General features: G+C 58.2%; 4 protein-coding genes across 6 annotated transcripts; 2 read left to right on the plus strand and 2 right to left on the minus strand.

Annotated features, from left to right (window-relative positions):
- Positions 1–273: 273 nt before the first annotated feature.
- ERN2 (endoplasmic reticulum to nucleus signaling 2) lies at positions 274–6,567 on the plus strand. The gene is made up of 19 exons (XM_058035251.1): positions 274–383; positions 472–544; positions 679–801; positions 878–979; positions 1,207–1,468; positions 1,572–1,650; positions 1,730–1,880; positions 2,154–2,275; positions 2,424–2,600; positions 2,690–2,939; positions 3,198–3,288; positions 3,772–3,961; positions 4,125–4,224; positions 4,382–4,581; positions 5,242–5,389; positions 5,483–5,610; positions 5,795–5,918; positions 6,136–6,203; positions 6,281–6,567. Exons 1-19 carry the CDS (start codon positions 282–284, stop codon positions 6,470–6,472), a joined length of 2,682 nt encoding a protein of 893 aa, XP_057891234.1. The 5' UTR covers positions 274–281; the 3' UTR covers positions 6,473–6,567.
- Positions 6,568–8,581: 2,014 nt separating this feature from the next.
- Positions 8,582–13,199, minus strand: PLK1 (polo like kinase 1). Its single transcript, XM_058035750.1, has 10 exons — positions 12,822–13,199; positions 12,522–12,690; positions 12,301–12,445; positions 11,844–11,937; positions 11,136–11,355; positions 10,502–10,660; positions 10,342–10,419; positions 9,710–9,864; positions 9,098–9,280; positions 8,582–8,788 (listed from the first exon to the last, which is right to left on the minus strand). Exons 1-10 carry the CDS (start codon positions 13,197–13,199, stop codon positions 8,582–8,584), a joined length of 1,788 nt encoding a protein of 595 aa, XP_057891733.1.
- A 1,506-nt stretch (positions 13,200–14,705) lies between these two features.
- Positions 14,706–19,120, minus strand: DCTN5 (dynactin subunit 5). The gene is made up of 7 exons (XM_058035442.1): positions 19,036–19,120; positions 18,830–18,898; positions 18,356–18,474; positions 17,821–17,932; positions 17,084–17,186; positions 16,770–16,861; positions 14,706–14,991 (listed from the first exon to the last, which is right to left on the minus strand). Exons 1-7 carry the CDS (start codon positions 19,081–19,083, stop codon positions 14,971–14,973), a joined length of 564 nt encoding a protein of 187 aa, XP_057891425.1. The 5' UTR covers positions 19,084–19,120; the 3' UTR covers positions 14,706–14,970.
- A 41-nt stretch (positions 19,121–19,161) lies between these two features.
- PALB2 (partner and localizer of BRCA2) lies at positions 19,162–27,683 on the plus strand. 3 transcript variants are annotated; one of them, XM_058035777.1, is made up of 14 exons: positions 19,162–19,216; positions 19,285–19,344; positions 19,439–19,526; positions 19,885–19,908; positions 20,016–21,911; positions 22,571–23,370; positions 23,607–23,690; positions 23,815–23,979; positions 24,359–24,444; positions 24,723–24,884; positions 25,037–25,153; positions 25,448–25,535; positions 26,537–26,685; positions 27,194–27,683. In XM_058035777.1, the coding sequence occupies exons 1-14, from the start codon at positions 19,166–19,168 to the stop codon at positions 27,423–27,425; spliced, it is 4,002 nt and encodes a 1,333-aa protein (XP_057891760.1). In that variant the 5' UTR covers positions 19,162–19,165; the 3' UTR covers positions 27,426–27,683. The 3 variants fall into 3 exon arrangements, with proteins under 3 accessions (XP_057891760.1, XP_057891761.1, XP_057891762.1); XM_058035778.1 differs by lacking the exon at positions 19,885–19,908; XM_058035779.1 differs by lacking the exon at positions 19,885–19,908 and having other exon boundaries at positions 19,439–19,496.
- The last annotated feature ends 126 nt before the right edge of the window (positions 27,684–27,809 follow it).

Below are 27,809 nucleotides of genomic sequence, written 5' to 3' on the forward strand. Positions count from 1 at the left end.
GAGAAATAGAGGGAAATCGCCCAGACAGCTCAGGGGCAGGCGGGCAGCCAGAGCTCCTTGAGACAGGCAGGGCATCCACCGGCCTGGTGGGTGCCCACTGGGTGGCTGTGGGAAGCCCCAGGACTGACCAGAGTGGGATTTATCTCCTGCAAAACCCAGTGCTGCAGGTGCCCAGGAAAGGTCAAGTCCTGCAGGGACTCACCCCAGAGCAAACTGCTAAAGGGGATTCTGCAGTGTAGCCACTCTGTGTCCTCGGAGGTGTCTGGGGCAGGGGGTGGCTCATGTTTTATCCCTCTCTCGTGCTTCCCAGGCCAGCATTCCTTCCAGACCCCAATGACGGCAGCCTGTATATCCTGGGAGGAAAGAACAAGGAAGGCTTGATGGTCAGTAGGGCTGTGGGGCCGTGGGCACGCTGTGAGCCCTGGGGTGCCCTGGGCTGCAGGGTGACCCTGCCCTGCTCCTGTGTTGCAGAAGCTGCCATTCACCATCCCGGAGCTGGTGCAGTCCTCGCCGTGCCGCGGCTCGGACGGGGTGCTGTACACCGGTACGGAGCGCTGGGGTGTGCAGGGCAGCCCTGCCCAGGCCCCAGGAGCTGTGCAGGGCGCAGGCAGGGCTCAGAGGGAGCTCCTGGGGACAGGGGGCTGCGGGGGCTTACAAAGAAGGCATTTTCCTTCTCAGGGAAGAAGCAGGACAGCTGGTTCATTGTGGACCCCAAGTCAGGGGAGAAGCAGACCACCCTCTCAACAGAGGCCTGGGATGGTCTGTGCCCATCCAGCCCCTTGCTCTACATCGGACGGACCCGTAAGTGCCCCCATCTATCCCCTGGTGCCAGGAATGGGGCTCTGGAGGTGACCTTGTGCCCTGCTCCTGTCCCCAGAATACGTCATCACCATGTATGACACCAAGTCGCGGGAGCTGCGCTGGAATGCCACCTTCTCCGAGTACTCGGCCCCGCTCTGCGAGGAGTCCTACCAGTACAGTGAGTGCAACTGCAGTGGCAGTCATGGCACACAGCTCCCCAGTGCCCACTCCGGCAGGACTCTGGCTGTGCAGGGGCCTGGGGTGGCAGTGCCAGGGCCAGCAGGGCTCAGCTGTGCCCATTGCTGGGGACAACAGGCAGCAGCCCACGACCAGTGGCGGAACTGAGGGTGACCAGAGCAGACACAGCCGAAGTGCTGCATCCCTCATCCGCCTTGCTCTCTGCAGAAATGGCACACTTGGCCTCAAGTGGCGACGGGCTGGTGGTGACCCTGGACAAGGAGAGCGGGGAGGTCCTGTGGGCGCAGAACTACGGCTCACCTGTGGTTGGCATCTACCTGTGGCACCAGGACAGCCTGCGCCGCCTGCCCCACCTCAACGTGGCCATGGAGACCCTGCGCTACCTGACCTTCCAGACACAGGACATCCACGTCCTCAAGTGGAGCTACCAGTCCGTCAAGGACTTCGCTGCCACCAAGACCCAGCTGCTGTAGGTGGTTCCTGAGCGGTGGCAGCCGGTGGCATTCGTGTTCCCATGCTCGGCCACCCTGGTCCGTGGCGGATGGAAGGTGATGCTTGTCCTTGCCCTGCAGGCCGGCGCTCTACGTGGGGAAGCACGCCACCAGTTTCTATGCTGTGACCTCCCTGGTGCACGGCAGCGTGGCGCTGGTGGTGAGTGTCCCCTGTGCCCCGCTGGAGCCACCATGGCGTGTCCGGCCGCCTGGTGCCCCACGAGCTGCCACGTCCCCAGCCCCAGGGCATCACGCTGGCCAGGATCGACGGCCCCACCACGGAGGACGTGACCATGAGGGAGTCCGGGGAGTGCGAGATCACGCCCAGCACGGACGTCAAGTACCCCCAGGGCAGCATCGCCTCACCTCCCAACCAGTGGCTCCTCATAGGTGCGGAGCTGTGGTAGGCACAGACTCACCCATGTCCTGGCTCCCAGGCAGTGCCCGGGGGGGAACACCCCGAGCTGCTGCTGTGCTTTGGGGACAATAGGCAACCTGCTCTGCCCAGTGGGGACCCTTTGAAGCAGGGCTCACAGTTACCCATGCTGGGGGTCCCATGAGAAGCAACCCCCCTACTCCAGGAGAGCCAGGGCTGCTGGCAAGGGATGGGTGCTGAAACCAAGAGGGGAACTGAGGGTTGTCTCTGTTCCCCTCCTGCCACAGGGCACCATGAGCTGCCTCCTTTGGTCCACACCACGATGCTGAGAGCCTTCCCAGACAACCTGAGGAAAACCACAGAAACCATCATCCCCAGGGCTCCTCCCAGCAGGACCGTGTTCGACGATGTGAGTGGTGAAGGGTGCTGGGTCACTGAGGGGTCTGTGCTGCTTGGGGCGGGCAGTGGATCCCCAGCATGGGACAGGACAGGAAGGAGGTCCCAAAGCCAAGTGCCCTGCGGTCTGTGCCTCAGCCAGCCCTGGGTGTGTGTTGCAGTTCCTGGCCCCCAGCAGCCCCGAGGAGCCAGCTGTCCGCAGCGAGGGGCAGCTCCAGCCAGACCCTGTGCCAGGGGAGCAGCTGGAGGTGTACCCCGAGTCTGGCACCTGGGACCTGGTGATGGCAGGCGTCGGCACGGCTCTGCTGGGCGGGGGCATCCTGGTCCTGCTGCTCATGGTGAGTGCTTCTGGTGGAGGGAGAGGGACACGGAGCCAATGCCCCAGCATGGCTCCAGGCTCTGAATATTCCCGTGGTTTGTATTGCAGAAGCTGCAGCGGCAGCATGTGGCCCAGCAGCAGCAGCTGGAGGAGCAGATACAGCTCCTGCAGCAGCAGCAGGAGATGCTGCTCTCGGGCCGAGTCTCCGGAGAGGGGGTCCCTGAGGAGCCTGGAGAGCTGGAGCTGAGCCAGGGCAGTGCCTCAGAGCTCTCACAGAGCTCCAGCCCCTCCGCCTGCCTGAAGGAGCCGGCTAACGGGACAGTCAGCCCAGAGCCAGCTGTCCCAGTGCCTGCTGAAGGTGGGTGCAGGGGGAGCAGGCAGGCTGTGGGGGCTTCTGTCCAGAGATGTCAGCACCCAGAGCAGGGGCAGGGATGCCCGCAGATGAGAGGGCTGCAGCCCAACTGGGATGGGAGGAGGTGCCAGATCTGCTGCTGAATAAGCATGGGCTACATAAGAGTAGGGCCCAAGAAATGGCCAGATGAATAGAGAAACAGGTGTCCTCTACACAGAACTAATGCTTGGAGGCTGGAAGACAGCTGTCTTTTCTCCATTGCAGATGCAGATCCAGACCTGGTTGTAGTTGGGAAAGTTTCTTTTAACCCCAAAGATGTGCTGGGCCATGGAGCTGGAGGAACCTTTGTCTTCAGGTGGGTGACACTGGGTGTCTGTCCCCACTCTGCTCCCTTTCTCCCTGGGAGCCACAGGGATAGTGACAAGGCAGCTCAGGGTGGTAGCCTCTGGTTCAGGGACTTTTGAGAGCTCACCCCCTTCACTTTCTTCCGGTCCTCATCCCACCCATCCTGGAGCTGGGCTCGTGGCCCTCATTGACCAGGCACTGGGTACACAGGGCAGGTCCCCCTTGCACCCCTCCCTGCCTGCCTGCACCTGCTCTGGCCCCTCACATGGTTCCGAGGCTCTGGCTGAGCCCCTTTTCCACCCCTGAACACAGTGTAATTTTCCTATGAAATGGAGACCCTCCATTTCCCAGCTTACACTGGGAAGATTCCTGTCGGTGATGTGACAAGGCTTTGGGGTGCAGCAGTGTGGGTACAGCACCCTGGGCACCCCGTGGGTGAGGGTGGCCGGGCCCTGCCCTGCAGCACACGGGCACAGCAGGACTCTGCGCACAGGGGGCAGTTCGAGGGCCGCAGCGTGGCCGTGAAGCGCCTCCTGCCCGAGTGTGTGCACCTGCTGGAGCGCGAGGTGCGGCTGCTGCGCGAGTCCGACGAGCATCCGCACGTGGTGCGCTACTTCTGCACGGAGCGGGACCGGCAGTTCCACTACATCGCCATCGAGCTGTGCTCCGCCACGCTGCAGGAGGTGAGCCGGCCCGGGAGCCCTGCAGGCACCGGCCTCGGGCACAGACTGCCTCTGCGGGGGCTCCTCTCCATCGCCCCCATCACCCCGGGGAGGGCGTCTCTCCAGCCAGCCTGCCTTTGCCCAGTAAACCAGGCTTAGTTCCTCTCCTGCTGTGTGGTTCCAGTACGTGGAGAGCCCCAGCTTTGAGCGCCGCGGGCTGGACCCGGTGTCCGTGCTGCGTCAGACCATGTCGGGGCTGGCCCACCTGCACTCCCTCAGCATCGGTAAGGGCCAGCACTCCCCTCTGCAGCCCCTCTGCAGCCCCTCCTCAGCAAATGCTGCGGGGTTTGGCAGGACTGGGGCTTCAGCAGCACATGGGGCTGTGGCAGAGCCCTGCTTGCTCCAGCCCTGCCGGGTGACACCACAGCCTCTCACTTGCAGTGCACCGTGACCTGAAGCCCTGTAACATCCTCATCTCTGTCCCGAACCGCCACGGGCAGATCCGCGCCGTCATCTCCGACTTTGGCCTTTGCAAGAAGCTCCAGGGGGGCCGGCAGAGCTTCAGCCTCCGCTCCGGGATCCCCGGCACTGAGGGCTGGATCGCGCCCGAGGTGCTGCAGGAGGCCCCAAAGGAGAACCCTGTCAGTGAGCCGTGGCCCCCCTGCCCCGGGTGCTCCTTGGGCCCACTGTGGCGTGTCCCCCATGGTGGCAGTGGCCTCAGGTCACACTGCCAGGGTGCACAATTAAGATGAGAGCTCCATGAGCCAGAGCCAGCCCAGACACAGGCACTGTGCTCCTTGCCAGGGCTGTCCCCGTGCCCCTGCCCTTGTGGGACAGTGCCCAGCTGTGCTCAGCACAGGTGTCTCATTAGGCTCCATTAGTCCTCAGAAATTCGGGGTGGGGAGGTTGAAGGGGCTGTGAGATGCTGACAAGGTCACGCTTCTCCTCTCTTCACAGTTGGGGATCTCATTCCCACTGGAAGCAGCTGCTGCACTGATCCTGGGCAGGGCAGTGCTGGGGCTCATGCTGGTGTCTGTTTGCCTGCTGGTGGGACACCTGCAGCCCCTGCATGTCCGTTGGGCTGTGGAGTCCTGAATTCTGGCTGTGCCTCTGGAAACACCTTCTCTGTTGGGAACCGGGGGTGATGGGGCTCCCTGATGCAGGTAGCAGAGCAGGAGCCCCATGTGATGCATTTTCCAGCAGCTCTGCAGCCAATGACAAATTGTCCAGACGAAAAGACAGAGAAGTGGCAGGTAAAGGTTTCCTTGCCCTTTGCCTGAGGGTGCCCCCGTGTTTTTCAGACCAGTGCTGTGGACATCTTCTCAGCCGGGTGCATCTTCTACTACGTGGTGTCGGGGGGCCAGCACCCCTTTGGGGACAGCCTGCGGCGCCAGGCCAACATCCTGGCGGGCTGCTACCAGCTGAGCTGCCTGCAGGAGGAGGCTCACGGTGAGACCCGTCCCCGCGGGGAGGCTGCGGGCTGAGGGCAGCTCCCTCTCCCGGGGCAGAGACGAGCTCGGTGCTGTTCTGCTTCACCCCCAGACAAACTCGTTGCGAGGGAGCTGATTGTGGCGATGATCAGCGCCGAGCCCCAGCGCCGGCCCTCGGCCCCTGTGGTCCTTGTGCATCCCTTTTTCTGGAGTCAGGAGAAGCAGCTGCAGTTCTTCCAGGTGAGCCTGTGCTGCCCCACTGGCAGTGAATGCAGTTGTGCACTGAAAAATGTGCTGGAAACTGCTGCATTTAGGTCAACATGCTCCTTGTGAGCTACTCTTGGGAGGGCTGGGGTGTCCCTGGGTCTCTGTCCCACCTCGTGCAGAGCAGGGGCTGTGCCATACACACTTCTTGGGCACACAGGACGTCAGTGACCGTGTGGAGAAGGAGCCAGCCGAGGGGCCCATTGTCTCAGCCCTGGAATCGGGGGGACGGGCGGTGGTGAGGACCAACTGGAGGATGCACATCTCCCTCCCGCTGCAGATGGGTGAGCACGGAGGGGCCAGGCTCATCATTGGGCCCAGTGAAGGCTTCAGGGGCTGGTGCTTTTACTGGCCAGCAGGCACCTGCTTGTGCCCAGGAGCCAAAAGCAGGGCAGGTAAAGGTGGCAGCCCTTCCTTGGGAGGCCACAGTGCAGCAGGGCTGGGGCTGGCACTACAGGGGCTGTGTCCCCCCTCACTCCGTGTCTCCCCTGCTGTCCCCAGACCTGAGGAAGTTCCGCACCTACAAGGGGGGGTCAGTGCGTGACCTGCTGCGGGCCATGAGGAACAAGGTACGGCCACCCAGCTGCCCCGTGGCCCTGCCCCCCCACTGTCCCTGTCCCCTCTCACGTCCCCCTCTCTCCTGCAGAAGCACCACTACCACGAGCTGCCGGCCGACGTGCGGGTGGCCCTGGGCTCCGTCCCCGAGGGCTTTGTGGAGTACTTCACCTCCCGCTTCCCGCGGCTGCTGCTGCACACGCACGGGGCCATGCGGCTCTGTGCCCACGAGCGCACCTTCCGCTCCTACTACTGCCAGGGCCTGAGGGGCGACGGCGCCTGAGGGCCGCGGGTCACACATGAGAGCTGTGGGCCATGCCTGAGGGCTGCGGGTCAGGCCCGAGGGCTGTGGGTCACTCCCAAGGACCGTGGGTCATGCCTGAGGGCTGCGGGTCAGGCCCGAGGGCTGCGGGTCATGCCCAAGGGCCGTGGGCCATGCCTGAGGGGCAAAAGTGCATGAGGGGCGACAGCCCCTGAGGGCTGTGGGTCACACCCAACAGCCACGGGTCATGCCCAAGGGCCATGGGACATGCCTGAGGGCTGTGGGTCACTCCTGATGGCTGCGGATCATGCCAGAGGGCTGCAGGTCACGTCTGAGGGGCAATGGCACCTGAAGGCCATGGGTCAGGCCCGAGGACTGTAGGCCATGCCCAAGGGCTGCAGCCGCTGCTTCCCGCCCGGGCCCTCTCAATGCCCTGCTGCCAGCCAGGCAAGGGCTCAGCAGGTGGGGCATGGGGCAGCACCATGCTCTCACCTGGGGGACCCTCTGAGCAACCGTCTTTGCCAACACACACAGTCAGACAGGTGTGAAGGCATTTGAGTCAGAAAACAAAGACATCTCAGGTGGACACAGTGCTTGGAGAAGAAAGAGGAAAACACGTTGTGTTTTCACAGTGGGGCCCTGGCACAGCAATGCCCTCAAGCTGCCATCAACCCCAGGGGACATTCACCAGGGACAGGAAGCTCTGTCCTGCTTTGTCCCACAGGTTCTCTCCTGTGCCAAGGGCCTGGGGACACAACTCCTCGAGCTGTGCCCAGGCCCCCAGTGCTGACACTGGAACTGCCCCTCAGCCGTGGCAGGGCTGTGCTCACCAGGCCAGGCCCAGCAGCCACCCTGGGGCTGGGACCTGCCCATGGCACCCAGGCTGTGGGGGCACAGTCCCACAATGGAGGTGTGGATCTCAGCTGTGCCCAGAACAGGGCTTTCTCCCTTAGGGGCCCCAGCAGCCTGTACCTGTGCCAGGCCTGGTGGCACAGCAGTCCAGGAACAGTTGTCTCTGGGCACAAAGGAGGGAGTTCCTTGCCCCTGGGATCCCTCTCTCAAAGACAGGCCTGTGCCTGCATTTCCCCCAGCCTCTCCTGCTGCCCAGGGCAGGTATCCCATGGATGCTGTGGTTCATAGCATGCCCATGGGCATGCGGGCCCTGTGAGCCAGCCTCCAGCACCAGCTGAGGCCGTGGGCATAGAGAGCCCCACAGCAAAGCTCCTCTGTGGAACAGCAATAATTTTGTATAGTTTGATTCCTCTGTATACTGGGGTGTGGGATTTTGTTACACAGATAACAGGGTTTGTACCAGATTTCTTTTCAGAATGTATTTATACAAAATGTTATAAAAAATTAAAAAACATCAACTAAAGATTGTCCTGCTTATAAAAACAAACTGGCCTAAGAGCACCTCTAGTTGCTGGCAGGGATGGTGGAGTGCAACAGGCAGGTCACTGGGCTCCTGCTGCCTGAGAGGACTTGTGCTGATTCTTTAGCCATAAGTAGTCATGGAGCCAAGGAGGAGGCAAGCCCAGGCCAAGGGTAAGAGGGTGTCTCATTGAGAGGGGGAAGCCAGAGCAGTACTGTCCCCTCTCTCAGCAAGGCAAAGGGAAGTGAAACAGCCTGGATGCTGTTAAACAATCTTTATTCAAGTTATGAAATATACAAAAGTTGAGGTTTCATGGAGTTTCAGCATTAAAAGGTCAATTGCTCAAATCTCACCCCGGGCTTGTTCAATACCTTACCTGAGCTTCTACCAGAGGAAACAAAGCCCAGAGCAGGGGCACAGTCATGTAGAGACACCTCACTGCCAGCTCTGCTCTCTCAAGAGCAGCCCCAGGCACCTCAAATGAGGGCTGGTTTGGAGCTGGGATTTTGGCTTTGGGAAATTAGAAAAACAGACTAGGTAGGGAGTTTAAAAATACACTTTGTTAGGAGCAGGAAGCAAGAAACCTTTGGGCACCAGTCAGTGAACAACACCATTCCCACAGCAGCAGGGCTTCCTCGGGGCAACGAGCCCAGAGCCAGGAGTAGGAACCCAGCTGGGCCACGTGAGGGAAGCTGCCAGACCTCTCCCTCCACAGCTGGGCAGTTTGGCACCGATGTCGAGTCCAGCAAGAACAAGGTCTAGGAGGAAGATTTCACCCGGCCCGAGCCAGACTTGGAGCTGAGGAGCTTCTCCACCATGGTGCGTGCGTAGCGCAGGCGGCTGGCCAGCTCGCGGCAGCAGCCGTGCTCCTCGATCAGGCTCAGCTTGTACGTGCGGAAGTCCCGTTTCTCATCTATGTATGTCACAGCAGCCATGAGAGGGCACAGGATGACCTTGGTGTGGTCCTGGGGGGAGACAACACACACTCACTGAGCACCGTGCTCCCCGGGGCAGCATTTCCTCTGCATGAGCCCTCTTGGCACACCCAGAACGTGTGACAAAACCCCTCTGTAGAATTCAGAGTGCAGCAAAGGACAACAGCTCCAGAGCACAGCCCCTCACAAGTGAGGACACTGGGGGCTTTAGATACCAGCTGTCTGACAGCTCCCAGAGCCAGGCTCCCTGGGCACAGCCTTGGCTCAGGTCATCCCCTCCTGCCACCCTCCAAGCAGCACCACGTGCAGCCAGCGCCACGGCCCTGCAGAGAGCCTCACCTGGAAGAAGTTGATCTGCACGGTGCCGTTGCTGAGGTGCAGGATGATGGCGCTGCGGGTCCGGAACCAGGTGCACAGGTAGGGCAGCCGGGCCAGCTCGTCCCCTTCCCGTGGTGTGATGTTCGCCCCCGCCTTCAGCAAGTGCTCACTCATGTAATTCCGGAAGTACTTCAGTAGTGTTATCTGCAGAAGGGACGGGCTGTGAGGGGCTGAGGGTGACCCCAGGCACGGGGGAGGAGCACAGGGACAGCCATCACAATCCCAGACCCTCCTTACATCTGTCAGAGCTTGAGGTGTTATGGCAAAAACTTAAGGAAATCCTCAAAATTAACTCTGACCGTGACACATCAGACTCACTTTGCTGAATACTTTGGTACATGCAAGTCATGTGAGCAACTAAATTTCTGTGAAACTGCTCATAAATGAACCTCAGATAGCAGCTAGAGCTGCTAGTGTCTGTCCTTGGGCCCATGTGTCACCAGCTAGAGGAAGCCTGCAAAGTGCCAGTGGCCTCCAATAAAAGTTTCTCCCTGGAACCCACCCTGCCATCCAAGCCTAAGGGTGGCAGGGGTCTCACCACCCCCAGCCAGGGCTCCTGCCCCCAGGACTGACCTTCTTGTTGAGGTTAGAGGGGTAGGACCTCACAGTGAAGTAGGACTCAGTGTTGTTCTGCTCAATGTACTGCAGGTTGTCCCCATCGTTGTACATGATGAGACGAGAGGAGTCATTGAAGAGAACCCCAACGCTGTTGTCACAGAGCTGGTAACCTGCCCAGAAAGGACCCCATGAGATCTTGGGGGACCACAGGTGGTGGGAAGTACCAAGGCAGATGGTTTATCACCCAGGGATTCCCTAACAGCCATCTCACCAAGGCCCTGCCAGGTCTTCTCTTTGGGGAGGTCTGGCTGGCATTTTTCCACTTTTGGATTTGTCATCTCCCTTATTGCATCAGCTGCTTCAAAAACAGCCTCTGCTGCCACCATGGATCCCTGTGCAGGCTGGGGAGAGCCTGGTCACCTCATGCACAGGTACCATTGTCCACGTTAAAGTGGCCAAGGCTGATGGTCAGTGACCACTGCTCTGGATTCCTGGGGTATTTGGTAAGATTCCTGGCAGTGCTCTTGGACACATGCACTGGAATATGGCGATTAAAAACCCAGGCCTAGGAAATGCATCAACCCAGGCTTCTCCCAGCCTCCTCAGACACAAGGAAAGCCTGAAGCATTGCCACCCCTGGTATTTACCGAGTCCATATTTATCCGAGTAGTCCACCCATTTGCTAACCCAGAAGATGGGAATGCAGGCCGGGTCCTCAGCTTCTTCTGCAGGAAGAAAGCAGCTCGTTAGGGGACCTTTCCCACAGCCAGTGCACCCCACGAGGCCCGTGGGCTGCCCCAGGCTCACCTTGCCTCACTGCTACTCGCTCCGAGGGCTTGGCTGCATTGACTGCAGTCAGCTGCTGCAACATGTCAGCCAGGTGGCAGCTGACAGCATCTCCCACCTCCCGCAGCCCCGCTGCTTCCTCCTTCTCCAGCAAGGGCTCCTGGGCAGGGCTGTCCAGTCCTGGGCAGAGAGACAACACTGAGATGTGAGGGACGAGGTTCCAAAGGCACCAGGTACAGACAACACCTGACACACAGAACGGCTCATGTCGGAAGGGATTGTGGTGGGACATGAGCCGGGTAATTCCAGAGCACGGGATGTGTCCAGAGGATTCTGGAGTATCTCCAGTGAGGGAGACTCCACACACCCACTCTAGGCAATCTGTTCATTGCTTGGGCACTGCACAGGAGAGGTCTTCCTTGTGTTCTGGTGGAACTTCCCAGGCATCAGTCTGAGCTCCTTACAGAGCTGAAGCGAATGCAGTGCTTCATCCCAGGCAGAGCAGGGAGAGCCCCCTCACCCACAAATGCTCTGAGTTTCCATAAGGATCAGGAGATGATGCGAGGGAGGCACACTGAAGGTTGTGGATGCAGCTGGAGGCTGGGCAGGCTGTGCCCGGCCCCACGGCCCAGCTCACCCGGGCACCCAGCCCTACCTTTATTGAGCGCGGTCAGCGGCTTCCGCCCGCTGAGCTCCAGGCTGCTGGGAGCCAGGGAGAAGCGGGGAGCGATGGTGAGGCAGCTGGTGGGCAGGCGGCTGGGCAGGTACCCCGAGGTGAAGAACTCATCGTTCAGCAGCTCATCGACGGTTGGGCGCGTGGCAGGGTCTGACCTCAGCATCTTCTGGATGAGATTTGCGGCCACGGGGTTGATGTGCTGAGGGACAGGCGGAGTTTAGAGACGGGTCAGGGACAACGTGCACTAGTGACAAATGAACGGAGTTTGCAGCCCAGGGAAGCTCTGCCTGGAGCGGAGCTCCAGTGCTGCATCGGGCAAGCAGGACACAAGCCTGGGGAAGCAGAATTGGGTGGCACAGAGAACTGGCTCCTAACAGCACCCAAAGCCTGGGGTCAAATGACTGGAGCAATACCAACCCATCAGCAGTGGAGTGAGCTGGGGACCTAGCCCAGACCTCATGGACTTGCCCATGTCCATTCACCCCCACACACCAGCAGCCATGCTCAGATTTTTGCTGGATTGCAGGGCAGGGAGCTGCTGGCTCCCCACAAGGCTCACACCACCCCAGCCTGAGAGCCCCTGCCCTGCTATGGAGAGCCCATGGAGTGGCAGACACAGAGGCTGCAGCAGGAGGCTCACCAAGCACCGCTGTGAGCCAAACAGACGCTCCATGGGAAGCGGCATACCTTGGGAATGGTGTACTCATTCTTCTTGATCCGGATGTACGTATCCTTCAGGCAAGAAGTCTCAAAAGGCGGTTTCCCCACCAGCAGAGTGTACCTGGGCATTCCCAGACAAAAGGGTGTCAGTTTTGCCAAAGAGACTCAGATTGTGCACAGGAGCAACCATGTCCTAAGCACACCCAGGGGCTTTCCTGGCAGAGGGAACATGGTTAGCATTAAGACACACTGACAGCTACGTGTACTGTGCCTGGATCCTGTTCCCTGGAAAGGGAAGCTGGGATCTAGCACCCTGCAGGGAAATGCTTCAGTTGGGGAAGGTTGGGAGCTGCCTGGCAGCAGGACTCAGCACTGTGGGGGACAGTGACCTGGAGCTTTGGATTACACTGAAGCTCAGAGGGGCCGAGGAGATCAGAACAGGGATTGCCCAGCTTCATGCCCTCTGAAAGGCAGTTTGACTCACATGATGCAGCCAATGGACCAGATGTCCACCTCGAAGCTGTGCCCCTTCTTGCCCAGCACCTCTGGGGCGATGTAGTTGGGTGTGCCACACAGGGTCTTCTTGCGTTCCCCATCATACTCTACCTTGGTGGCCAGGCCAAAGTCACCTGGAGGGACAGGGAGACGGGATATAACCAGGATGCCCTGGCTAGCTGGTCCCTGTGCTGGGGTCCCTGCACTTACCGATCTTCACCTCCATGTCGTCACTAAGGAAGAGGTTGCCCAGCTTGAGGTCGCGGTGGATGACGCGGTGGCTGTGCAGGTACTGGCAGCCCAGGATGGTCTGCCGCAGGTAGTACCGCACCTCAGGCTCGCTCAGCGCCTTCCGCCGCTTGTGCAGCTCCAGCAGCGACTGCGGGGAACGGGGGGTCAGTACCGGGGCGGGGGTTGCGGGACAAGGAGGAGCTCAGTACCGCAGGACACGGGGAAGGGAAGGACAGGTCCGAACCCGGGGACACCGACACCCGCCCCCCGGCCCCTCACCCTGCGGCGGCAGAGCTCCAGCACGACGTAGACGAAATCGTCGTCCTCGAAGAAGCCCTGGAAGCCGACGACGTGGCGGTGGGAGAGGCTGCGGTGGATGGCGATTTCCATGGACATCTTCTCCTTCTGGTGCGGCTTCACCAGCAGCGACTTGGGCACCACCTTCCCAGCGAACACCTCCCGGCTCTCGGCCTCGGCCAGCTCGTAGCACCGCGCGAAGCCGCCCTTGCCCAGGAACCGCCCGCGCACGAAGCTGCGCCGGGTGCGGGGATCCACGAGCACCTTCGGCACCTCCTTCCCCCCCGCCGCCGCCGCCGCCGCCCGGGCCGGCTCCACCAGCGCCGCCGGCCGCGCCGCCTTCCCGCCCGGCGCGGTCATGCTGCGTCCGCGCTGGGGCACCGCCGGGCCCCGGCTGCCTGCACCGAAACAGCGGCTGCGGGAGAGCGGCGGGTCCCGGTGCAGCAGTGGGTGCTGGGGAAGTGGCACGAGCCGGGTTCGTGCACCGGTGCAGCTGCAGGTCTCGGTACCGGTGGATCTGGGTGTGCCGAGTCCCTGTACCGGCGGGTCCCGGTACCGATGCAGCAGCGGGTGCGGGGCGCCTTTACCGGGGCAGCTGCGGGTGCCGGTGGCTGTGCCGGCCGTGCTGTTCCGGTGCCGCGGCAGTATGGTACGGCCCGGGCCGAGTTGGGCCGCTCGCTCGCTCCGGCCGCGATTCAAAGGCGGCGCCGGGGCCGTTACCGCGCGCGGCCGCTCCCCATTGGCCGCACGATTTAAAATCCACGCGGCGCGCGGGGCACCATGGGAGCCCAGGGAGACAGGCACCCGCGGGGGCGGGGCCGGGCGCGCTCGGACACGCCCCCACAGCGCGCGCGGTGTGCGCGTGCGCAGGGTGCCGGTGGCTGCGGCCGCGCGCGCTCCCGCGGGCCCCGAGGCGCGCTCTGCGCGCTCCCGCGGGACCCCGAGCGCGGGCACGAGGCGCTCCGCCAAGGACATTCCTCGGGATTTGCGCCGGCGTGGGATTCCTCGGGAGAGGCCCTGCGGTGGCACCGCCCGCTCCCGCGGCTCCCATGTGCGCGGTTCCCAGCGGGATTCCCGCGGGTAGCCAGGAACCGACCTTGGGCCGGTTTCTATAACACAGACACCCCACGCTGCGCCCCTCGGGTGTGGTGTCCCTGACCTCACTGCCCCCTGTGTCCCCCACGACAGGCCCTCCGGCACTCCCGGTGCTGGCTCTGGGTCCCCTTGCTGGGAGAGGTGACCGCGGGATGCTCCCATGCCTGAACTCCATCACCCATGACAAATGTCCCACCACACACAGCAGCAGTGCCTCAGCCAGGCTCCTGCTCTCTGCTCCCTGGCACGCACGGTGCCCTGGCTGAGGGAATGAACACCGTTTGTTTGCCTCCTTTCCCCTTCGGCAGAAGCTGTTTCTTTTGGTGCTGGCTAACAGAGAACAGAAGAAGAGATGTCAGTGGCCGGCACACACCGTCAGTGGCCGGCATACATGGTGCTTTTGCCCGGCAGGTTGAGCTGACGCCTCGGCCAAGCCTCACCCACAGGCATGGGCCATCCGTGCCAGGGTGTCCTGGAGCCTGGTGCACGGACAGGGCCCGGAGCCCTGCAGGTCACCACAGCCACAGCTCAAAGGTTGGATCATCCCAGGGGATTCTGCTCCCCACAAAGCAGGCACAGCATGGTCCCCGCTGGCCTGGTGCCTGAGAGACCTTCCCACACAGCCCTGGCACACCGAACCACCAGCAGCACAGGCAGGGAGGGTGTGCTCCCAGGGACCCTGAACCTCCTCACATGCAGCAGCACCCCCTGCCCCTCCTGGTCAGCAACGCCGAGCAAAGCACACAGCGTTCAATGAAGCCACACAGCAACTTGGGGTTAGAAGTGCTCAGTGTTTGTACAGATTGCTGACAGAAGACATTCCCCTCCCTGCAGGATATGCTTCCCCACTCCTGCACCACGCTGGATGGAAGGCTGCGGGCAGAGCTGGGACACTGACACTCCATCTTCCCAGACTGGCAGAGGCGGAGAGCTGAGGCCAGGTCAGAGGGATGCTTCAGAGGCAGGAGGAGAAAGTGGCCAGTGTAAGGAATGTTAACAATGCTGGGTGTTAGGGATCTTCAGTGGTGGCTTGGTTTTAGGCCCTGCCAGAGGCCACCTTAACAAAGACAACAAAAGAGGTTTTAATTAAGGCAGAAGAGTCAGCTCAGACAGCTAGAAGGAAGAGCAGGCCAAGAAACATGTTATTGCAGTGTCACACCCCTTCATGCACTACAGCTCTGCTCTCAGGTGCTGTGGAAATTCATCACTCAGACTTTTCCAGCTGCCACCCCACTCCCAAACTCACATCCCCTCTCCCACTCCTCTCCCTGCTGCTGTGGCTGCTGATCAAGCGATCCCAGTGAAATGCACAATGTGGTGTTGAAACTGAGGTGACAACACAGCAACACAGCACAGACACCCCACTCCTGCCAGACACTGCCAGAGATACCCTGGAGCAAAGCAGTGCTCTCAACTCCTGACTTGCAGGCAATCTCACAAGAAGCCCCAAACCTGTCAAGCCTGTGACAGAGGAGGCCCCTCAGGGGGAGCAAGCAGCTCCTTTCACCCTGTACTACATGTTGTAATGCACAGGACAGCCAGAACAGCCTGTAACACTCACAGAACAAGGGACTGTGGCTCATGCCCAGGCACAGCAGGAACCTCAATCTAGTTTGGTTTGAAGAGTCACGAGTCACTTCAACAACTGAAGAGGCTTTAATTTATGTACAGTAAAAATACAAACCAGTCAGTGGTTTTACACAGGAGGTACAGCAGCTACTACACACGTTAGTACTCACACAGCTATTGGCTACTAAGGTGTATCAGCATTTGCTCCACAGATCAGCTGAGGCGCCAGGGCTGCTCCTCCACAGCCACACACCTACCACACACCTAAACCCCAGCTGCTTCACTACAACATGCAGGTTAGAACCTAGAGCAGGACTAGGCTAAGCTTTAACAGAGCACAACCAGAGCAGGCAGACTGGTGTGCAGCCAGTTGTCTGAACTCAGGTACAAAGCATCAGATGCCTCCAACTTTCAGAGCTGCTCTCAGCAAGAACTATTCATGCTCTAATACATGTCCAAAATGAAATCTTCACTCTTTCTAAGAAGTCTGAGCGTCATTCTTAAGTTTCATAATGCAGAAAAGCACAGGAGAGCATTCTGCAAATGCAGACACTGGGTAATAAATGCAAACATTTACAGCATTCTCTCACTTTTAATTATCCACTTTCTGCTGCACTGAATTCTGCGAGATGGCAATCCTCTTTTCAAAGGCCTTTGGCTCTTTAAGGTCTGTGATATTCAGGAAGTGGCACTGACCCCAGGAACACCAGCCCTGAGGCGTGAGAGCACAGGACTGAGGTCAGCCTGCTTCAGGAGCTAAGGGACATCCTGTCAGGCACAGAAAGACAGCTGTCAGTGCCAGCCAAAACTCCTAAAGCCAACAGCAGGATGATGTACCCTGGAGACAATCCCAGGGAGAAAGGAAGAGGCCGTGCACCTCAGCATGCAGGCCCATGGGCAGCAAGGATTGTGCCAAAGGAAAGGCCTATGAACCCTGGAAAGTGCCCAGAGCCAGAACAGCCCTGCTGGGATGGAGACTGCGCCTAACAAGCCTAAACTAGGACAGAAGTGAGCGGACAGGCTGAGGCAGGTGTCAGCCCTGCCTCACTCCCAGCTGCTGCCCCAAGGCAGGCATTCAGCGTTCCCAGCTCCAGAACATTCAGAGGCACAACTCAGACAATGTGGGATGGAGTACACTGGACGAGCACACAGAGCTTGAACAGGACACAGCAGCTTTCACGAGGGACTGCTTGGCCAGGCCAGCTGAGGCACAGGGGCTCAGGGTCCCTCTGCCCACCCCCAGAACGCTCCTGTGGGCTACTAGACCTGAGTGAGTGGCAAGAACTTCTGGTAATAGCTCTTGGTAACATCAATCATGAGCTCCTGGGTGCATTCCGGGAGCTCCCCCGAGAACAGTCCTGGAAGAAGAACAGCATGGCCATCAGTCATGGTGTACCACTGTGTACATGCACTAAAACAGGGAGTTTCACAAGTTAAAAGGGCTACTTTTCAGTGCAGCCCAGTAACTTTATTTTTAGGTACTAAATGCTAATGACCACCTTTGTTATAGAAATCCTATTTAAAACAAGAACATCCATGTTGTTTTCAGTTTTGTACAAGGGAAGATAGAGGGAGCATACCTGGGCAGCCTGAGAAGACAGTGAAAGGTGGAACTACGGTTTCAGGAGGGAGTACTGTGTTGTCTAAGATTTTGCAGCAGTCTTTCAAAACACATCTACGTCCCTAAAACAGAAACAGGAAAAGTTTATATTTACAACACTATGAACATGAGGTTTTCTTATTATTACTGATTTGTTACTTAAATTTCAAGAAGATCAAATGCTCAAAACATATCCTTTATAAGAGATCACAGGAATAAATCTTTACCCTGACCGAATGATCTCCCAACAAAATTAACTTTTCTTTTTGAGGAAAAATGTCTGTCTGCTTTCAGTTAGCACAGGTACAACTGCACATTAACATGTCAATGTTCAAACTGGCCCCAAAAACCCGAGTCAAGCAGTACCAGCAAGGCCTTCTCTACTTCAGCACACAGTAGCCTTGACTATCTGGTCTTATTTACACAGAAATACAACAATTCCATTTGTACTCTGTGGCCAGGCTGCCTCCCTTGGGCAATGCCATTAGCCACAGGGACAACACTTGAGATGGATTTTGCAGCCAGCAGCAGCTGAACACGCTGTCCTCAGAGAAGTAAACCTGAAAGCTCAGCTTCCTGCACAGAAGGACAAGGAGCAGAAAGAACAGCACAGACAGTGAGCCTGCTCCAGCCAGCTGCTGCAGACACCTCTCAGCTGCTGTCACAAGGTCTCAGCAGCACGCAGGAGTTCACAGAAAATACAGAAATGGCACTCACAATGACACAGTTCTTGCCTATGTGCACATAGGAGCCGATCTGGGCCGCGTTGACAACACAATCCTCTTCTATGAAGACATGGTCACCAATGTGCAGAGGGAAGAAAGCCACCCTGCAACAGGAGAGTAGAGTATTTGTGTGTGTCCAACAAACAAACTGACACTGCTAGACCCAGAATCACCCCACAGAGTCTCCTGTCCCCAGATGGATTAACAGATGTGGATCCTGTGCTAAGGGAGACAGAACAGTTTCTGGGTTTCTCCTCTCTAAAGGATGGCCCAAATGAGAAGGAAGATGTTGTGAATAAACACACAGAAACTGAAACATGCTCTTCACTTTGCTATTCTAATCTATCGCTTTCCATCCAACAGGGGATTGGAACACCAACCCCCAAGGCACAGCTCAGCATCTGAGGAAAAAGCAGGTTTGAGAGATGATTTCTGCAAATTGCTGCAAAAGGGAGAGTTCTTGGAACACAAGACTCAATCAAGCTGACAGATTTTTCAGGTCTCTCCCTAAAGGAAGGGGCTCTTACCCTTTGCTGAACTTCTTGAAGGGCGGCCTGATGACGCTGCGGCTCTTCACCACGCAGTGCCGGCCCACCCGCACGTTCGCCAGGTCCCCGCGGATGATGCAGTCGTTCATAACGATTGTCTGCAGAAGGACACACAGCTAAACCCGCTCCCTTTACCGCCTGTGCTGGCACTTCTTACACAAACGCATGCCGAGGCCCGGGCACTGCAGCAAGATTCCCTTACTTTAGGAACGATTCTTTCAGCCAAAAGAAAAGTGACAACAAAGCAGAAGTGCAGGAGGTTGGAACCACCAATTGCCCTTCTGGTCATGCCAGCGAGCACTACAGACCAGACTCAGGGACAGAGCAGGACGGTGCTGCTTGGGGCACGAAATCAGCACGGGCAGCTCGCACCAGGCCAGGGATGCTGCGGGGGAGCAGCGCTGGATGCCGCGGGCACTGCCGGGGGCACGGCAGCCGCCGCCCGGCGCTCACCTTGCCGTTGAGGACGATGTTCTGGCTGCCGCACAGCACGGACTGCCGGCTCACCTTGTTGCCGGAAGCCTGCGGGCAGAACGGGCGGTCACGGCCGGTGTCCCGGGCCCCGGCGCGCCCGGCTCGGCCCCGCGGCCCCCCGAGCCCCGCGCACCCGCTCCCCGGGATCCCCCGAGCCCCGAGCCCCGCTCCCCTCGGCCCCGCACCGTCTCGATGTACTCGGACTTGTTGTAGAGCATCTCGCTGAGCTCCATGGCCGCCCCGCCCGGCCCGCGCCGCTTCCGCCGCGTCACCTCCGCGCGCCCGCCGCGCCACCTCCGCCGCGCCCCGGTTGCCATGGAGGCCCCGCCGGCAGCGGCGGCCCTGAGCGGCGCCGACAAGGAGAAGGTGCGGGGCCGGCCGGGGCGGCGGGACCGGGACCGTCCCGGGCCCATCCTGAAGGGTGTCTCTTGCAGCTGCGGGAGAAGCTGGCGCTGCTGAGGCGGGAGTACAGCGAGACCGTCATCCGGCTGCGGGTGAGCGGAGCGGGCCGGGCCGGGCCGGGGGGCACCGGGGGGCACCGGGGCACCGCCAGCCGGTCCCAGCCCCGCCGGTCTTGTGTGTCCGCAGCGGGCACGGCGAGCCGAGCGAGCCAGGAGCCACGGCCGGCGGGAGCGGAGCCCCACAGGTGGGAGCCGGGGAGAACGGGGCGCCTCAGGTAGGAGCCGGGAAGAACGGGGTGGGAGCCGGGGGGAACGGTGGGAGCCGGGGAGAACGGGGTGCCTGCCCCAGGTAGGAGCCGGGGAGAACGGGGTGCCTGCCCCCGGTGGGAGCCGCAGGCAGTCCCCCAGGACAGGGCTGTGGGAGCGCCCGGGGAGCCGGCGGCCGCTGTTGCCCCTTAATGCCCCCACGGACCGTCCTGCACCCGGCCCTGCTGACCCTCCCTCCGGGCCCCGCTGTCCCTTCGGCCACTGCGGCCACATCCACTGCCCCCACAAGGCCCTTGCCCTGGGCTGAGGCCCTTGCCCTGGGCCCTTGTTCCACAGTAATGTCTGCTCTGCTTCCCTCCTCACCAGGTCTGCAGTGCTCCGGTCCTGACTGTAAGGTCCCCATCTTTCCCTGATAACAAAGCCTGATTTTACCGTGTGATGTTTCTCTTGGGCAGAACTTTAGGAGTACTTTACATGTGTGGCATTTTCCCCCCCAGGTTATAGAGGTAACACATCTGCTGGTGCTGACAGAGATGGGCCCTCTCAGTTACAGACTGAAACCTGCTCTGATGCTGGCACCGAGAAGACAACATCTGCCACAGTTAAGCACATTCCAGAATTCTCCAGTGATGAGGTTAGCCCGCAGGACAGCTCCTGGGCAGAAAGCTTTCAGGCCAGCCAGGAAAACCTGTGCTGTGGGACCATCAGGCCTGTCCCTGTGGAGAAAAAGCCCCAAACCTCCCGAGGCATGATGAAGCTGCGGAGACGGACGAAGGCTCTGGAATCAAAGGAAAGGGAATCAGTGCATGATGTGCATCTAATCAGTACTGGTGAAATGATGAAAACTCAAATTGCCAGTGCAGAGGAGCTTCAGTCACCACTGTTCAGGCACAGCAGCGCCTCACACACTGAGGAAGCTGCTCAAAGGGCACCTGGGGCAGTGCCTGTGCAGGAAGAAAGACATAGTTTCACTCCTGATGCAGCATCAGGGTTTGTACAGAATGTGTTTGAGGGCAGTGTCACTGCAGGAGAGCCTGAGCTGTCCCCCCATGTGCTGAGGGACAGCAGGGACATCTGGCAGCCTGAGTCCTCAGGGGCTGTGGCCACACCTGATGGACATGAGCCGTGCTCACAGCATGGAGATTCTGTTTTACTTGACCCCAGAGGTGATGGCAGAGAAGAGTCCTCCAGCGGAGTAAAGCAGCCAGAGGGTCAGAGTTTGTGTGAAGATCAGGGAGAATTACGTGGGCTCCTGGATTTAATGTCAGAAAATGAAATATTGCCTGACAGCAGAAATAACACCATAGCCGAGGAGAGCAAAAACCATGAAGGACATCAAAGTGACGCTAATACCTTGAATCCCTGTCCTGCAGATAAAGCTCTGGACACTGCTGAAGGAGTGCTGGAGAGTCAACACACTGAAATGGAGTCAAGGCTCTCTCCTGCTGCCAAGGCGGTGGCTCCCGAGGGCACGCTGAGCTCCTGCACAGTGGTGGAAGGGCTGCTCTTCCCCGTGGAGTACTACGTGCGGACAACTCGCCGCATGTCCAACTGCCAGAGGAAGGTGGACCTGGACGCTGTCATCCTCAGCCAGCTGGGCAGGAGCAAGAAAGGCCAGCGGAGTAAATGCAAGCAGAAAGATGCAAACCCCAATCAGCCCTCGCAAGAGGGAGCTGAGGGTGATTTAGAGCCAGGGGTTGAGCCCTTCCCTTTTCTTGGGGCAGAAAATGATCAAGCAAACTCAAGTAGTTCTCAGAAATCCCTTCCTGCATCCAGCAACAGCAGCACTTCTCTTGAATCCGTTTCTCAGAAAAGCATCACTAGCACAAGGCAAGAGCAGAGACAATCCCAGAGGAAACAGAAAGGAAGAAGGAAGGCAGCTTGCAAAGCCCCCATGCATCCAGTGTCACAAGAGCTTATAGAGAGTCAGGATCCCACAATGGCCAATGAAAGCAGTGCTCTGCTGTCAAATGAGAACCAGAGTGAAAAGGAAAACTGTGATGCTAACCTTGAAAGGTCTTCCTCAGATGAGAGGAGAGTGTCTGGTGCTGCAGCCCCGGGGCCTGCAGGGCCAGGAGTGACTGGAGCTACCCAGCCAGCGGGTCCTGACCCTCCTCAGGGCGGGAGCCAAGTGCCAGGGAAATGCCATAAGGCTCTGTTGGAGCAGGTTCAACATCCACTCCACAGCAGCGATTCCCTGAGCCCAGGGAGCGACGCTTTTGCCAGCCGTGTGGGAGATGGGGAGGGCAGTGCTGCTGTGTGTCAGGGAGACAAACATCCAGTGCAGCGTGTGAAGAGGCAGCGAGGAGCCGAGCAGCTGCCCGGGGTCAGCGTCCCTCTGCGCCGCTCCCTGCGCTGCTCTGCCAGGCACGGGCCCCCGACAGGCTCAACAGGTACTTCTCACATATAAACTCCCCAAAGTGCCCCACTGCCCAAGGCAGGGAACGTCCCTGGAAGTGCAGGCCCTGCTGCTCAAACCCTGCTGTGTTTATGCAAGAAAATACAATAGGAGTTAACTGTTATTCTTTTAAAAATGAGATTTGTTTATTTAAAAATAGATTATTGTGGTGCCCATGTTCCTTGAACCATTCCAGAAACTTATGCAGGGAATGAGCAGAGGAGGAGCAGGGCTGGGAACTTACTGAGCTGCCCTTGCTGTTGGAGTGAAGGCTGTGAACACTAGGGCTGGTTTGCCAGCAGGTGAATGTCCATCTGTTCCTCCAAACGAGTCTGCATGCTAATCATTATTCTCTCCTTTATGAGGGTCTGTGAATATTGAAAAAAGAGAAAGTGTAGGAAGAAAACCAATAAACCAAACTGACCAAGCACTCAGGCATATCTGTCAGGCTTTGGTGGTGGTCTTTGAGCTGAAGGCTTTATCCAGAGGTACAGAATAACTGCAGAGTGTAGTTTCTTTCCACTTCTGTGTGTTAAGATGAACATGGTGTTTTGATGGTTTTTAAAATCCAAGCCACCCTTCATGAGAGATTCTGAAAAGGCAAGTTGCTGTTATTTTATGACGTGATGTTCTGTCTTGTATTCTTGTGTTTAGATGCCAGCAGCAGAGGAAGCAGCAGTCCCAGGGGTTCACAGGGTCCTGCTGCCCTTGGGCTCCCTGCTGCAAACTCCAACACTCGTGGCTCCCTCTTCTCCTTCCGCAGCCTCCAGTGGCTGATCCCTAAGCTGGGCATCAGGGACTTCCACTTACCAAATGAGGAATTTGGAGTGCTGAAACTGGAGAAATTGAAATCATCCCCTGTGAATGACTTGGAGGATTTTGTGTCTGGGGATGGTGTGGCTCCAGAGGACACACCAGATGCACAAATTAAACCAAAAGAAAAAAGTCTCAGAAGTAATTTGATTTTGCCTTCCAAAACCGGATTGCCTGAACTCCCTTGCATGGAAGGCCTGACTTCCAAGAAGGAGCTTTCCACCCATGAATTGCTGTTTACTCCCATGGGGACTGTCCTAGAGGCTCCCACTCACCCTGAGCCTGAGATTTCCTCGTCTGTTTTCCCTGCTGTGGGTGCAACCCCAGGTGTTTTACCTTCAGTACACACTGAGGTGTTCCCTGACACACCTTCTGTACCTGCCTTGCCAGTGACCCCATCTTCCCCCAGAGGAGCAGCTGCCCTGGTCCTGGGGGATGTGGCACACAGAGACCCTGCTGTGTCACCTCACCCTGACAGCTGTGCTGCAGGGGCTGCCAGAAACCAGGAGGAGCAAGGTACAGCATTGCCTTCAGCAGCTGAAAGAGGTCCTGAGAGCAAATCTGGTGAGACTGTGTCCTTGGAGAAGCATCAGCAGCCAGAGAACAAAGAGCAGGAATCCTGCAGAGCTTCACCTGAACAGGTAACAAGCTGGGATCTTTGTGAAGGGTACTAAGCCAGTGGTTTTGTGGGCAAATCCCCTTTTTCCAGAGTCCTGTCTGACTTCAGGGAAAAGTTCTCTTTGCATGGATCATAGCAGTGGCATGCAGTACCTGCATGAGAGTGACTGAGAGCATGCAACAATTCTGCCTCGTTCTTGCAGGTGCTGAATATAATTTCAAAGCTGAATTATGCTCATTCTTTACTTTGTTCATGCAGATAAAAGATGTGGCAGAGCCATTGACTGCAGCGCTGCCGGATGGCCCCAGAGAAGAGAGCTTGCAGTTTGTGTCAGAGCTGAAGGTGGGAGAGCAGCAGGGCACTGTTACCCAGGCAGCAGCAGCAGCAGCAGCTCTGCGAGGCGGGGTTTGCAGCAGTGCAGCGGGCAGTGCTGGGTGCCAGAGGAGAGCACAGTGTGTGTTTGCAGGAGCCCTGGTGCTCGGGCGCCGTGGACGTGGGCGCTGTGTGGTGGGCAGCAGCTGGCAGCTGCAGGGAGCTGCGCGTGGTCACCGCCTGCGAGAGCGCCGTGTCCCTCTGGCAGCCACGGGCCCCCGCCGGCTGGGCCAGGCTGCACACCTGGCACCTCAGAGAGGTACGAACACGCTCCTCGTGCTGGAGCTGGGGCAGCTGCCTTGCCCCGTGTGTTAGCTCCTGAGACACAGGGAGCTTGGAGCTTGTATGGTTGTGTGTTACCTGCTGCAATCTAATACCTCGTGCACACAATGGTGCTGCGCTTCACTTGTGCTTTTTCCCCTCAGAGTTCCTTGAGACGTATTTTATATGTCTTATATCAGCAGGGATTGTTTGATTAGGCAACCAGTCAGCAGAGAGTGCAGCTGTTCATTTTAGTGTGCTTCTTGAGAGGGGTCTGAAAATCAATCCTGCTCCACATCATTTTACTTGAAACACTCTAGAACGTGAAAATAAAGGGACACTGTGGGTGGCACTGAATTCTTGTTTTGTTGTCCCAGATTCCTGTCATCCAGATTGTTCCTCTGCCAGACACCTGTAACCTCGTGTGTGTAGCACTGGGAGAGCTGGAGATTGGAGAAATAAGGTTTTGTATTTATTTCTTACTAGTGCTTTGCACCCTGAGTAGTTGCAGCTCAGCTCCTTGTGAGAAGTGGTTGAAATTATCTTTTTACTAATGTGGCACTTTCTCAGTTGCTCTAACAGTTGGAAAATGTGGAAGGGATTTCTAAAAATCAACTGTAAAGACCTGTTAATTCACCTCAGAGCTGTCAGGCTGATTGAACACAGACTGATCTCTATATGCTACTGCACATTTGAGTGGGGCTTCCTCCTGTCATGGTGTGTGCTTGTCTCTTGATTTAGGCTCTTGCTTTATTCTTCTGAGACTGACTCATTCAAGCACTCCCTAGTGAAAACTGGGAATATAAAAGCAGTTGCTGGGCTAAAGGACTGGAGGCTGGTGAGCAGCAGCAGGACCATGCAGGAGCAGCAAGTGGAGATGGTTTTTCTCTCAGAGACAGGGGGGTGAGTTTGGGGGTGCTGCTTTGGGGTGGTGTCCATGTGGTGGGTGGGATAAAAGCGAGGAAACACCTCGGATGTTGAGCAGTGTCATGTTCCTCTTGCAGAATACACACTTTTTGTTTTACCTGCTCTTCTATGTGCTGGTCTCCTTTCAGGAGCACGGACAGGCAGACTCTGATGCCCCCTGAAGAAACGGTTACAGCCTTTGCTGAGGTAGAAGGGATGAGCGAGGCCTTGGTGGGCACCACTGCAGGGAACAGCGTTGTGGTTTGGTGAGTGTTCCTCTGCCACACACAATTTAGGGGCTGGGGACAGCTTCAGCAGCTGCAGGGCTGTACAGGGGTGCTGGTGAAATGGTGGTTGTCAGAGGGCCAGTGGTCAGTGTGGCACCACAGTCAGACAGCCAGAGAATTGCTGTAATTCCATTGCTTTTGTGTCATCCTCACTACACCCTTCCTGCCTATTGGCTTCATTTGCTTAATGTGGAACCAAACCCATGTCCGTCCTGCACAGGGGTGTAACTGTGATTAGAAATGAGTCAGAATTTGTATTTTCACCAACTGCAGGAATCTGAGAACTGGTCAGCTCCTGAGGAAGATGCACGTTGGCTATTCCTACCCAGCTTCCATCTGCCATCGAGCATATTCTGACTCCGTACGTACACAAAATTCACGGTTCATGCTTGGGCTGCACTGACTGGGATGGGGACATAAAGGACTGAAGTTGCTAGGGAGGGTTGAACTATCAGCTCTGTTTCAATACGCTGCAAATAATTCAAGGGTAAACAGGTTACAGGAGGAATAAATAACCTATGCTGGCTGCCTCTACTCCTGGCTTTCTGCAGGGGGCTAGTAAAGTGGGAGCAATGCATCCTGGTGCATTCCAAAGCTGCAGCAGGCTGTGAGTGGGAAGCAGAAGTGCTGTAGCCCAGGCCTGGTGCTTGGCAAGCCTCTTCCATGTCACACGTGCGTGCTGCCAGCATTAGAATCCCTCTGTGAATGTTCCTCTGGACATACATGCCCGAGGGAATGGGCTGTGTGAAACCAACATTCATACTAATCATCTTTCCCTACTTGCTTCTACCTGTGCTGTGATTCCCAATGGGTTGTGTGGTTTATCAAGGATTTGATTGCTTTCAGTGAGCATGTAACTTTTAGGGACAAGAATGTCTTGTCCGATAATGGTGCCTTGGGTCCTCACATTATCCATCCCAGGATATTTCATGCTGGTTTGTGGCCATTCTGGCAGCTACTGTTTTCAGTTGTGCTGCTTTCCATGGAATTTTTGTTATATTTTAAGCTTGTAGGGATTAAAATGTGACCCAGAAAATTTACTTATTTTGTTTTTTGAAGTGTCCCCTCATCCTATGGCAGGTTTAGCTTTTTGAAACAGGAAGAGAAATTCATAAATCCCTTGGGTCACTGAGCTGTCACTTTGCTGTGTTGCATCAGCCCTTATCAGCCAGCAGCTGCTTTTGCTTTTATCTAATTTGATAAGGAAAGTAAACCATTTCTGTTTTCCTCAGTAAAAAATAATGCATCACTGTTCATAGGGCTGTGATTAGAGAGAGTGTAGCAGTTAATTTTTGGAAAATTATTTTGGTTTTCCTCCTCCTGCTGTTGTTTTTAGTGATGTATTTTCCCTCTCTGTGTCAGGGCCTTCTGTTTGTTGTTTTAAGCCACCCTCATGCCAAAGAGAGCGAGTCCTGTGGAAGCCCAGCGTTCCGCGTGGTGGCCTTCAACCCGCGCACGGGCCGGAGCGCGCCGGTGACGTCCTGCTGCCTGCCCCCTGGCCCGGCAGGCAGGCGAGTCCTGGGCCGGGCCGGGCTGGGCTGGGCTGGGCTGGGCTGGCTCCTTGGGGGTGCTGGGAGAGGCCCTGGGGAGCAGCTAGCCCTGGCAGGGATGCAGCTGCCATCTCCCCGTGATAAGGGGCTGCATCCGGCCCTGCGTGCGTCCGGTGCCGGGCTGGGGGCCGGGGGTGTGGGCTGCTTCCTGCCCGCTTCCCACTGCGGGCTGTGCGCTGACCCCTCGCCCTGGCAGCTCTGTCACCGTCACCACGGGGCTGGCTTTGTCCCCAGGGACTGGGGGAGTGTCCCTGGGCTCCTCAGGGCTGGCTTTGTCCCCCCGGGACTGGGGGAGTGTCTCTGGGCTCCTCAGGGCTGATCCCTGTCCAGGATCCCTGTCCTGGAGGAACAGTCCGGACTGTAGGCTGCCTGCTATTAATCTTTACCTGAGCCCTGGGCTAACTGAACAAACGCTGCCATGGTGTTTTTGCACATCCCCTGTCTCCTGCTGACCCCCGTGTCCCCGCAGGTACCTGGAGGGTGACGTGTGGGACACCACGGGAGCTGCCGTGCTGACGTCGGGTGCGGTGGCCGTGTGGGACCTGCTGCGGGGCCGCTGCACGGCCGTGCTGCCCCCGGGCCCCGCGGGGCACTGGGCCCTGGCCCGCTGGGCCCCCGGTGGGGCCGGGCTGCTGGCGGGGCGCCGTGATGGCACCGTGCACCTGTACCGGTACCGGCCCCCGCAGCCAGGACCCGCCTGACGGGCCAGGCGCCGTGATGGCACCGTGCACCTGTACCGGTACCGGCCCCCGCAGCCAGGACCCACCTGACGGGCCAGGCGCTGCAATGGCACCGTGCAGCTGTACCGGTACCGGCCCCTGCCTGACGGGCCGGGCTGCTGGCCATGTGCCGCGATGGCACCATGCAGCTGTACCGGTACTGGCCCCCGCAGCCGGGAGCTGCCTCACGGGGCCTGGCAGGGCTGCCCGCCGTGCCAATAAACGTGTGCTGCCTTGGAACCACCCCGTGTGTGTTGTCACTGTTCTATGGGGGGGCTGTGAACAAGGACCTGGGGGCTCTCATGGACCTTGTCCTGAGCAGCAGTGTGTCCTGGGGGCCAAGGAGGACAATGGTGTCCCCAGGAA

This window comes from Melospiza georgiana, chromosome 16 (genome assembly GCF_028018845.1).
Source record: "Melospiza georgiana isolate bMelGeo1 chromosome 16, bMelGeo1.pri, whole genome shotgun sequence".
Lineage (NCBI taxonomy): Eukaryota > Metazoa > Chordata > Aves > Passeriformes > Passerellidae > Melospiza > Melospiza georgiana.

Bases quoted from the DNA above. Each gene is read 5' to 3' on its own strand.
- DCTN5 (XM_058035442.1), bottom strand. From the start codon at position 19,083: ATGGAGCTCAGCGAGATGCTCTACAACAAGTCCGAGTACATCGAGACG. The intron at 18,899-19,035 runs GTGCGGGGCCGA...TTCTGCCCGCAG, and splicing joins AGTCCGAGTACATCGAGACG to GCTTCCGGCAACAAGGTGAG. The intron at 17,933-18,355 runs GTAAGAGCCCCT...CTCCTGTTGCAG, and splicing joins TTCAAGAAGTTCAGCAAAGG to GGTGGCTTTCTTCCCTCTGC.
- PALB2 (XM_058035777.1), top strand. From the start codon at position 19,166: ATGGAGGCCCCGCCGGCAGCGGCGGCCCTGAGCGGCGCCGACAAGGAG. The intron at 21,912-22,570 runs GTACTTCTCACA...TCTTGTGTTTAG, and splicing joins GCCCCCGACAGGCTCAACAG to ATGCCAGCAGCAGAGGAAGC. The intron at 23,691-23,814 runs GTGGGAGAGCAG...GTGTGTTTGCAG, and splicing joins AGTTTGTGTCAGAGCTGAAG to GAGCCCTGGTGCTCGGGCGC.
- PLK1 (XM_058035750.1), bottom strand. From the start codon at position 13,199: ATGACCGCGCCGGGCGGGAAGGCGGCGCGGCCGGCGGCGCTGGTGGAG. The intron at 11,356-11,843 runs GTATGCCGCTTC...CCTGTCCCTCAG, and splicing joins ATGAGTACACCATTCCCAAG to CACATCAACCCCGTGGCCGC. The intron at 8,789-9,097 runs GTGAGGCTCTCT...GTCTCCCCCCAG, and splicing joins TGCAGATCAACTTCTTCCAG to GACCACACCAAGGTCATCCT.
- ERN2 (XM_058035251.1), top strand. From the start codon at position 282: ATGTTTTATCCCTCTCTCGTGCTTCCCAGGCCAGCATTCCTTCCAGAC. The intron at 545-678 runs GTACGGAGCGCT...TTTCCTTCTCAG, and splicing joins GGACGGGGTGCTGTACACCG to GGAAGAAGCAGGACAGCTGG. The intron at 2,601-2,689 runs GTGAGTGCTTCT...TTTGTATTGCAG, and splicing joins TCCTGGTCCTGCTGCTCATG to AAGCTGCAGCGGCAGCATGT.